Below are 11822 nucleotides of genomic sequence, written 5' to 3'. Positions count from 1 at the left end.
ATTCAATATATTACTCCATTTACAGCTCGTTATTTGGATTTCTTACCGCGCCAACAAGTATAAATATCGATAGTGAACTTTTTTTTTTTTAAAGCATATTCTTATAATGAATGTGCAACTTTCTGCATGGTTGTCCATTCGGTCAATCAATATGTGTTAATTTAATATTGACGCAAAGAAAACATTGATACAGGATAGCATAATCATTTATTTCTCATTCACCTGACATACGTTCATTCGAACATTGAATTACAAAATAAATATAATAGTTTTCGTTCTAGAATTGAGAACGGTAGATAAATAATGTTTATATTCCCATTCAAATATTGTAATCGTATCATTTAATTCGTGAAAAACTTACACGGTCTAAACTTCGGATGAATAGTGGAAACCTTTCCGGCGCTTAATGGTCGGTAAAAAGCAAGCAAGTAATACATCGCATGAAATTATATTTTGCAGCAGCGCGTTTATTTTTTATAAATATGATTATCAAAACATAAATGTAATCTTACATATTATTCTTGGTTAATAAAACAAGCCTTAACTACTCACTGCCCATAGTTTTGTTGACGCTGACATGAGACTGGGTGGTCGAAGACGCGGGGACATTCGTAGGCGCATGAGTTGGAACGTCTGTCGTGGTAAATGTCGTTGACATAAGCGTGGGCCCGTTCGTTGACACAAGCGCAGGACCATTCGTTGACACAAGTGTGGGGCCACTTGATGGCGCAAGTGTGGTTATATTAGTTGGCTGGTGCGTCGTGGTATTTGACGGTGCATGATTGGAAGAAGTTGTGGTTTTTACGCGATCTGCGCATACATGGTACCAAATACAAACGCATTTAATAGTGTACGTCCAGTAAATATCTTGTTTTCAAAACAAAAAGTCTGGTACACAAATACAACTAGTTATTCGGTATAAAGTACATATTAAATAAATTGTAATCCCAAAATCAACAGCAAATTGTGCGTCTACTAAGGAGACTCAAAAAGTTTGTAAATAATCACAATTTTTCAAAATTGCAATGTAATATTTTCCATCATTATTGTATTTGTTACGCAACGTGTTAATTTTCTATGATTGTTAACGTGATTAAAGTTCAAAAGCGGAGTGTTTTCAACCAAACTGTACCAAACAGACTTCATAAAATCTGGCAAAAAAATCGATGTATTGGTTCCTCCGAGGAAACGGAATCGAGAGTGTCTCTCTACCATAATTTTTCGATATAATTGATATAAGTATATCTGTATAAATACACACACACGATGAACTTAAAACGGGTTCTGCAATAACGTTGCAAGATCATTTTGCGCAAATCATTAATTCATTTGATAATAAACACGAGGTTTTTCGCCAACGTAGGGTCTACAAATATACAAAAAAAACAAAAAAAAAAAAACAATGATCGATAATAAGGATTTTCCTTAAATACCCCTGGCTCAATAAGGGTGCTTATATGTTGCATTTTTGTTTTCAAATACAAGATAACAACCACGTATAACTATGTACCTTTATTTGTTTAATCTTACATCAGGTCATAACCAAGTATAACTATGTACGTCGACCTATATATCTGGTTTGACTGTAACATTGTAGAGAGGAATGGTCTCTGCGGATACGAAGTTGTTTGGTATTCAATAAATAAGTGTGCACATTTACTCTTTTAAGGGAGAATGTCATGTGTGTATCCTTTTCTAGTATAAGATAACATCAAATATAAGCATATTACAACTGTGCTCACGGCATTGGAACAGTAAACTCTTATTGCAATGGTGCGATGTAACACAATGTTAAACATTTAATAATGTCATTTGTGTGATAAAAGCGCGATACAGCATAATTACACGTACGTTAGCAATACTGGTCGCCATGTTACTTTCAAAATCAATTTAATAAACGTGCTGTCATGTCGAAGGCAACTTGCACCATCCGCCTTCGGACAATCTTGATGCATGTAGGAAATAATAGCATGCGTATTTTATAATGAAAGCTTATAGCTTATTCTCGAAAAACACAAACTAAGGCTTGTCTACATTTGTCAAGTGGACAATACCGTCAGCGTGGATCAGCTAATGGGTTACCTGGATGCCATTTACAGTCAATATGACGTGCGTCTCTTATAAATGTAGTGGTATGAATTATTGTCCACAACCAACACAAGGGTAAATACCGGAAACCAAATGGGCCCCTTTCTTGATCATGAACGCTCATATTTCGGTGCAAAACACTAAGTACATCAGTTCCTCCATATTTTTCAAGGGTGGTGTCTATATAGATGAAGTTTTACACCTCTTAAGTTGCATCGATTGTTTCAGAATGATGAGTAGAATCTGATCCGCTCATGATCTCCCTTTTAGGAAGCCGGCTTGTATGTGTTTTTCGTTTGGTCGGGAGGAGTAAACGTGCAGTACCCCATTGCACGTCTCGGTCGGAAAACACAACTTATGATTATTCGAATTAGGTACGTGGACGTGCCTTATCCTAAACAAGAGCACTGCCTTGCGGGTGCAGACCGCTCATTTTTTTAAGGGTGAAGGGAACTATCTCAATACTTCAATAAAAATAAGATGGATGGGTGCGGTGGGTGGAGAGGGGTGTATAGTGTGGGGGTGTGGTCATTTATTACATTATCTTCCAAAAATAAGAAATAAAAATGCAAAAACAAAATACAAATTTTTTTTTTTGGGGGGGGACCATGTTTCCAAAAAAAATTGGGGGTTGGGTGGGGTCTGGGTGGGGTATAGAGTGAGGGTGTGGTCATTTATAAGATGATCTTTAAAAAAAAATGAAAAATAAAAATTGTTTTTTTTTTTTTGGGGGGGGGGGGTTTCGGGGGGGGGGGGGGGGGGGCATGGGGATGGTTTGGGTGGAGTCTATTGTAGTATGTCATGTAAGATTTGTTTTGTCAAAGTATCAATCAAATCTGATCATAAATAGCGAAGTCATGGCAATTTTTGCAAAATTTAATTATTTGACCTTGAGAGTCAAGGTCATTCAAAGGTAAAGGTAAAATTCAACTTGACAGGTTCAGTACCCTCATGATAGTATGAAAGTATTTGAAGTTTGAAAGCAATAGCCTTGATACTTTAGAAGTAAAGTGGATGTTAACACAAAATTTAACCATACATTCAAAGATACTAAGTCAAAAAAGGGCCATAATTCCGTCAAAACGACAACCAGATGTATGCAACTTGTTCCGTACAGTCCCCTTATGATAGTTTGTGAGTGTTTTAAGTCTGAAAGCAATAGCTATAATAGTTTAGGAGTGAAGCGGCCCAAAACACAAAACTTAACCAAATTTTAAATTTTCTAAGTATAAAGGGGCCATAATTCTGTCAAAATGCCAGTCAGAGTTACATAACTTTGCCTGCACAGTCCCCTTATGATAGTATGTAAGTGTCGCAAGTATGAAAGCAATAGTTTTGATACTTTAGGCATAAAGTGGACCTAAACACAAAACTTAACCAAATTTTCAATTTTCTAAGTATAAAAAGGGCACATAATTCTGTCAAAATGCACGCCAGAGCTTTTCCAGTTACATAACTTTGCATGCACAGTCCCCTTATGATAGTAAGTAAGTGTCGCAAGTATGAAAGCAATAGCTTTGATTTTCAAATTTTCAATTTTCTAAGTATAAAAAGGGAAAAACTTAACCAAATTTTCAATTTTCTAAGTATAACAAGGGCCCATAATTCTGTCAAAATGCCAGTAAGAGTTACATTACTTTGCGTGCACAGTCCCCTTATGATAGTAAGTAAGTGTCGCAAGTATAAAAAGGGCACATAATTCTGTCAAAATGCACGCCAGAGCTTTTCCTGCCCAGTCCCCTCATGATAGTAAGTAAGTGTACCAAGTTTGAATGCAATAGCTTTGATGCGTTATAAAAAAGTGGACCGTAACACAAAACTTAACCAAATTTTAAATTTTCTAAGTATAAAAAGGGCACATTATTATGTCAAAATGCACGCCAGAGTTATCTAACTTTGCCTGCCCAGTCCCCTCATGATAGTAAGTAAGTGTACCAAGTTTAAATGCAATAGCTTTTTTCCTTTATGAGAAAAGTGGACCTAAACACAAAACTTAACCAAATTTTCAATTTTCTAAGTATAAAAAGGGCACATAATTCAGTCAAAATGCACACCAGAGTTATCTAACTTTGCCTGCCCAGTCCCCTCATGATGTTAGTAAATGTACCAAGTTTGAATGCAATAGCTTTGATACTTTATTAGAAAAGTGGACCTTAACACAAAACTTAACCGGACGCCGACGCCGACGCCAAGGTGATGACAATAGCTCTTTTTTTTTCAAAAAATAGATGAGCTAAAATGGTTTGACTTTTTCGATGAAGTCAAATCGCGAAACATCGTTGAGAAAAGTTTTATCATGATGATAATGGGTTGAAACGGGAAAATATTCTACATCGATCCGGAACCAATTTTATAATTGTAGACAAATAAAAATTGCCTTGAACGCCGTCGTACGTTCGGATCAAACAAAGATCGGCCTGAATCGGCGCTTGAAAGAGACGGTATAAATTTGGACGATTTCGAACGGGTTTTAAGTCCGATCTGGCTGAAAAAGCGTGAAGCTTTGTGAAACGGTACGAAATTGGAAAATCACACGAAATTGGAAAATGTCCACCGTGTTTAATACGACATATTCGATATCAAGTATTTTCTGTATTTTATAAGATCAATGGTGTGGTTGTAAGATGAACTGGGACAAAGTTGAATTGTTACAATTGCAAGATGCTCTGAAAATACTATGCAATTTACGAATCGCCATTCTGGCAAGGGTTCTAGTCGCCAGGAAAAGCTATTGATACAATGCAGTGTATGGACAGCCATTTCGACAAGGGTTGAGATTGAAAAGATGAGCTTAAAATACATTTAAATATATGTGCCATACTTTTGATTGAGGTTGTATTTTCAAGGTTTAGCTTAAAAGACAATTCAATCTTATTTCCGCCTTTTTGACAAGGGTTGTGGTAATAAAGAATCGTGGAGAACGCAATGTAATGTATGGATGAATGGTTTGCCATTTGGACAGGTCTTGTCGCACGGATGCGCTGTTTAGACAATTCATGTTAAGTGCATTAAGTGCCATTTTGACAAGGTTTGAAATTTGAAAAAAAAGGTTGTTATACTAATCGGATTCTTTACGTATGTGTATGTTAAAGGTCGTGATAGCCCAGAACGTCTGTGGTACAAATATTGTTCTTAAAAAATTATCTTTATTTTCCTCATCGGTGAAATACGGCATAATTATGAATTTTTAATTGATGTATTGCCTCGGTCTTGTTAAATATGAATTCGTAAACAATGCTAAACATATGTAAAAATGTATAGCACAATCCTTCTGTTGGATTTCTGCCTTGTATTACATACCTTCGCAATGTTGTCCGGTATGCCCATGTGAGCAATTACAATGGTAAAACGGGAATTGTGATATTGGTTCACAGGTTCCCCCGTGTAGACATACGTGGTCGCGGTTGCATGGATGTACTGCAAAAACATTATTACTTAAGTTATATATACTTTAGACCTTTATTTGGCAATATGCACGTAAATGCATAAATCGCGTCAACATTTAATTGTATGGTTCTAGATATTGGATAAACATTTCCAAGCGAAATGATAGATAACAAGTATTTGTAAATAACACGTAACGGGAATTGTGCATATTAATGATTGAGTGTGCTCAAACGTTTATTGATTTAGTTGAAAATTTTCAGTTTTAATGAAATTTTTCGGTGAAGTTTTAGCTAACGGCCATATTTGTCTATGAATGTTGGGTAAGCTCATATCTAGTATTGATTGATTTACTTAATAATTTTCATTGAACCCCTTTTAACAGAGCACTGCTCATTTCTAAAGACGGTTAACCCTTTGAATGCTGGGAAATTTGTCTTCTGCTAAAATGTCGTATGCTGAATTTCTAAAATTAGCATTGTCTTCGATTTTTTTCAAAGAATACTATCAGAGTAGCAAACAGTTTGGATCCTGATGAGACGCCACGTTCTGTGGCGTCTCATCTGGATCCAAACTGTTTGCAAAGGCCTTCAAAATTCGGTTCCCGCACTGAAAGGGTTAAATTACACTAGCCGGTCTGTCCGCTTCAATTGGCACAGCCTACTTACTTACCGCTACAGTTTTGGTGGTCGTAGCCGGGTCTGCATATGCAATGGTAGAAAGGCAATTGCGCACTCGCGGTACATGTTCCGCCATTTAGGCAAGGAGAGGAATCACAGTGATTTGCTTATCGACAGAAAAAAAATCGTAAACATTAGGGCAGTACATATAATGTAAATGTATTGGCATTATATAAATAGTTAATATAAACTGTCTTGGCATATCAAGCTTGGTTGAATTTATGTTCATTATAATTTTCAAAAAGGTAAGATATCAGTATTCGCTTTGATCACCGCATTCTTATGTCGGGTTTCTAATCGCTGTACAATAGTAAAAAGTTTTGTCAATGGCATTATTCATAATACAAACTAACAATTCGTATCAAAATATTGCATTCTGTGAACAAAAACTGAAATTTTATTTCGTACTCATTTACACATTATAAGAACAACAAGAACTGCTGGTACATCCAATTGGTGCCCAATGTAACCATTTAGACAAAAGCATGTAGTATACCGCAACCACTGAACCAGCTTTAAATTCATTCGGCTAGAAAACACACAAAATTATACGATGCTCAAACAACATGGAACTTATTTGAAAATATAATTTTTCAGATGCATTACTTTATTATTTAAACAGTTATAATATTTTGAACACAATAATGTCAATATATTTATTAAAAATACATGGTTATCAAAAATGCTTTTGCCCGTTAATTAGGTAGTACCTATAATCATATTATACGCTTGTTTAGAGATTTTAGAGGGAACAATTTTCTTTTATACCTAGTGATAAAATATGGCATTTCTGCAGTGAAATAACAAATTGTTATCTTCACCGATGAAAAGAACACATTTTTGGAAATCCTTGTCTATTTTGAGATTATCATAAATAATATTATATTTATTTTCTATGATCACGAGTGAATAAAAATTGACATTACACCGAATCCAACACGTTTTCTTTTTATTTTATGCTTAAATTCACCGTTTATTTTCATTGTAAAATAGTTTTAACTGGAAATTCCGCCGGTATAATGACGTCATTTCGTCATACTAATGACGTCATTTTGTGTTTTGAAATGTATTGAGGCACGCAACGGGAGAATCTTCAAGAAAGGGTGACTTTTCAGCGAAAGGGAAACAGCTGTGTTTTTTTCTTGAAAGGTGCTTAAAAGAAACAGATTTTTTTTTCATGTCAGTGTAAGATCGTTTGTCATTTCACTCGTGATCATAAAAAATAATATTTTAAATCGTGGCTGCACCACTCGTGAACATATAATTTCTATGATCACTCGTGAAATAACAAACGATCTTACACTGACATGAACAAATATCCCCTCTAACTTTTTGACATAAAAAGTATACGAATATCTATTTTTTCAGGACATCGCCTGCTGGGCCGTTGTTGTTGTTGTTTTTTTTCAAATACAATTTTTTTTTTATTGATCATACTGAAAATGTAGCCTTCAAAGCGAATTTTATCTCAAATGGAAAATATAAATTTGTTTTTTAACCTTAACCATGCATAAAATTTGAAACAAAAGGACACTGGCGTGAAAATGCTACTATTATACGCAAGTTTCATAATTATCTTATGCACCATCATAATAATGATTGTAATTGTTAAAAAGCGAAAGAAACCCTAGCGTGATTTTCGTGCAAATGTTAATGTAACGAATTGTGACTTTTACCTAACAATCGGCTCAGAATCACTCAAATTACTTTCAAAAACGAATAAAGGTAAACATAACAACATAACGATTGAAATTATATTGCACACATATGAGATGTATCATTCCATTTACGGCCCATTATTTGGATTTGTCACCGCGCCTACAAGCATATAGATCGATACACACTACTGATAATGAAAATGCATTAAAAAAAGTAAATTTTTCCTATGAATGTCCAACTTTATAAATGGTTATCTTTTTGGTAAACCAATATGTGTTAATTTAATATTAAAGCAAAGAAATATTGTTACAGGATTGCATCATTCTTTATTTTTCATTCATCTGACAAACGTTTATTCGAACATAAAATTACCAGATACATTTACAAGTTTTCGTTCTTGCATTGCGTAAGGTAGATTAATGAAGTTAATATTCTCATTCAAATAGTGTTATCTTATCATTTAATTCGTGAAAAACGTCCACGGTCTAAACTTAGTATGAATAGTGGAAACCTTTCTGGTACTAAATAGTCGGAAAAAGCAAGCAAGTAACACATCGCATGAATTCATATGTTGCAGCTGCGCATTATTTTTTTTAAATATGAAATATAAACATATATAAATGATCTTACATATTTGTGTTGGTTAATAACACAAGCCTTAACTACTCACTGCCAATAGTTGTGTTGACGCTGATATGTGACTTGGTGGTCGAAGACGCGGGGCCATTCGTAAGCGTAAGAGTAGTAGAATGAGCTGGAACGTCCGTCGTGGTAAATGTCGTTGGCATAAGCGTGAGACCGTTCGTTGACACAAGCATGGAGCCATTTGTTGACGCCAGTGTGGTTATATAAGTTGGCTTTTGCGTCGTGGTATTTTGCGGAGCATGAGTCGAAGAAGTTGGGGTTTCTATGAGAACTGCGAATACATGGAACCAAATACAAACGCATTTAATATTGTACGTCCAGTAAATATTTTTTTTGTAAAAAAAAAAGGGTAATCCTATTATCAACAGCAAATTTCGCACTTACTAAGGAGACTCAAAAAGTGTGTAAATAATCGTAATTTATCAAAATTACAATGTTATATTGTCCTTCATGATTGTATTTGTTACGCATGTAACATACATGTCAATTTTCTATGATTGTTATTTAAAGCGATTAAAGTTCAACGGCGGAGTGTTTTGAACGAAACTATACCGAATAGACTAGAATAGAATACCTAAAAATCTGGCGAAAAATACAATGTATTGGCTCCTCCGAAAAAACGGAATCGAAAGTGTCCATGTAAGCATACTGTTTTCGAAACAATTTATATAAATATATTTTTGAATCCAAAGTTAATACATATTTTAACTCACATTGACATTGCTCGTAGTGAAAACCGGGAGCGCACTGGCATTGGTAGAACGGGGACGTTGTTGTAGCGGTGCATGTTGCTCCATTAAAGCACGGTCTGCTGTGACAAGGATCGTACAAGCAGTTACGATTAGAGTGACCATGGGCGCATTCACAGAAGTAGTAGGGGTCTTTGTTTGTCACATGACACGTTCCGCCATTATGACACGGCTGTGCCTTGCAGGCATTGTCTGCAAGAATGAATATATATTACGGGAGTAAGAACACGCTCGACTTTGTTGAAGACATCATGTACACATTCATAAATATTTATAAATACACACACACACACGACAAACTTACAACGGATTCTGAAATAACGTTGCCAAATCACTCACTTTTTTCACAGTTTAAGATTGAATCGGGAAACAAGGAGATAATGGTTGAAAGCAACGAAACCAGCAATCCACGAGTTCAAACTTTTGATAAATTTGAAGATTGGTAAGATTCTGATGACGATGAAAAATCAAATCCTTTGAACAGGTTGTGCGGCCAAGGCCAACCATATATGTAACAGGTTATCTTCTAAGGATATAACAGGGCAAAATACAACCTAAAACTCGCAAATAATGCTTTGCAAAACAATTTTCGATCCTGCATAATCATAAAAACAACAAAAGGTATGAACTGTTTTCGCGGATGGTTCGTAATACGCTATTTTCTTAGATTTAGATAAACGTAGATGAACAAAAAGCACAATTCCATTACAAGTAATTCGATTGTTTTTGGAAACTTTGCTGAACATACCTGCCCACTTTGCATTAAAAGGTAAACAAAAACATCGTCGTGGTTAGTCTAAAGAAGTTACAACTACGTGAGGTACAGCAATCTAGGCGATTGATCTTTTGTACAGGCCGTAAAACGAGTCGAAATGTTTTCCATGGAACCGTGTATCGACGTCTTTAAGACAGCAATATCTGTACTGGGGATCCAAAGACAGTTGCTTGTTGTCACGGCTCAAACGAGGAACGTTAAATACGCCGTTTAATCTCAAAAACAGTAAAAGGCACCTAACAGTGAAAAGAAAGACTATCACGAAGTATGGAAACTTCAATATAGGATTATGCCTCTAAAAATCGATGAAGGTGGTTCCATATAAATATTAGTTTGGCAATTGTGTTTCAGCCTTTGACTTCGAGCTTTCAAAGAAAACACTAAGAAACGTTGGTCTCGTTTATTGTCAATATTACAAATAAAAATATTTCTCTAAACCGTTTTAAGGATTATGCCAGATAACATTTACATTTTTATCAAAATCAGCTTTTATCATACCACCACATTGATATCTGCTTGATATCCTGTTGCCTGATATCTTTTTTTATATCACGGTCAAAAGGAAGTTCATATATCAGTCATGTGTGGAGGCTACTAAGACTTAAGTACAATGTTTTGTTTTATTGTAAAACTGACTCAGATTTATCAAAACAAACAATTTGATACCGATATGTTTTACATTTAATCCACAAACAGCAACAAAAACAGAAAAAAACGTATTTTACAAATATTAAGAATGAAAAGTTCATGCTGATGACGTCATGTAACAAACGGACTACTTTTTTGACACGCCTTCATATGCAAACATCAAAGGTCAAAGGTTATGTCAAAAATTCAGCACTTAATACAAACAGACCAAATAAATAAAACAAACAATAAAAAAGCAGTAAAAATAGTAAAACAGATAAAATAGTAACACACTTCACAATAAAACCCAATGTAATATGCATTAAATAATGAAATAATTTTAAATCATAAATTATTATTAAGGTTACATTTGTCGTCTTCTACAGTTTGCAAATTTTGCCACATGAATTGTGTTTGATAAGGCTCGTTAAAAGCTAATTTCTTTTGAAAATAAGGACTTAAACATAAAAAAACATATATAAATACAATAAATAAACATTACCATGTCAGACTTTGTGGATGGAGGTAAGTTTGACATTGTTTGGGACGGTTTAATGGAGGAAGTTGTTGTGTCTGAGGAAGACTTTGCCAATCAGTTTGGAATAAATCCGAGTGTGTTTAATGAACCATTTGATGAAATCACGAATACAAATGTCAATTTAAATAACAGTTATTTAGAATCCCTTACTGAAACAAAATCAAAAACAGTCAAAACATATCAGACGCCATAGAAATAACAATCGAAGATGTACAAAAATTAATTGAAGCCGAAGATAAAAAAAAACACCATCCGAAAAACACTGGCAGATGTCAGTCGATTTCAAAAATATCTTGCCAAGAAAGGCGAAGCGAAGGCAATCCACAATTTATCAGTCGACCATCTAGATGAATATCTTGCCACATATCTGCTCTCCATTCGCAAGAATGATGATGATAAATACGAGCCTGTCACATTGTGTAGCATCATGGGAAGCATTGACGGAAACTTCAAAGAGCAAAGTACCCATACTCTATCTTCCGGAGCAGTGGTCCAGATTTTCCCTCACACGTGACTGCCTGAAAGCAAAGCAGAAAAATCTATAAAAAAACAAGGAAAATGTATTGTTAAATCACGGCAGAAACTTGGTGAAAAAAATGGCCAAGATGTTGAAAACTATGGCAATCGAGGCCGATTTTGAAAAAACAACAAACATAAGTAATCATTCTGCTAGAAAA

General features: G+C 34.9%; 1 protein-coding gene across 22 annotated transcripts in view; it reads right to left on the bottom strand.

Annotated features, from left to right (window-relative positions):
- LOC127867293 (neurogenic locus notch homolog protein 1-like) overlaps positions 1 to 11822 on the bottom strand; it is a 279268-nt gene that overhangs the window by 239848 nt on the left and 27598 nt on the right. For 10 of the 22 annotated variants that reach the window (XM_052408350.1, XM_052408344.1, XM_052408345.1 and 7 more), the window contains exons 9-13: positions 9170 to 9397; positions 8482 to 8727; positions 6145 to 6258; positions 5389 to 5505; positions 553 to 810 (exon numbers count right to left, since the gene is read on the bottom strand). The exons of 7 other annotated variants lie outside the window; for them this stretch is intronic. In XM_052408350.1, the coding sequence (XP_052264310.1) occupies positions 553 to 810; positions 5389 to 5505; positions 6145 to 6258; positions 8482 to 8727; positions 9170 to 9397 (963 nt within the window). The remainder of the gene's footprint in view (positions 1 to 552; positions 811 to 5388; positions 5506 to 6144; positions 6259 to 8481; positions 8728 to 9169; positions 9398 to 11822) is intronic. 5 more of the 22 variants (XM_052408356.1, XM_052408362.1, XM_052408354.1 and 2 more) reach the window with 4 other exon arrangements.

This window comes from Dreissena polymorpha, chromosome 2 (assembly GCF_020536995.1).
Source record: "Dreissena polymorpha isolate Duluth1 chromosome 2, UMN_Dpol_1.0, whole genome shotgun sequence".
Classification (NCBI taxonomy): Eukaryota; Metazoa; Mollusca; class Bivalvia; order Myida; family Dreissenidae; genus Dreissena; species Dreissena polymorpha.
Note: the sequence above shows the minus strand (reverse complement) of the source record. Positions and strands in the feature narration are given on the sequence as shown.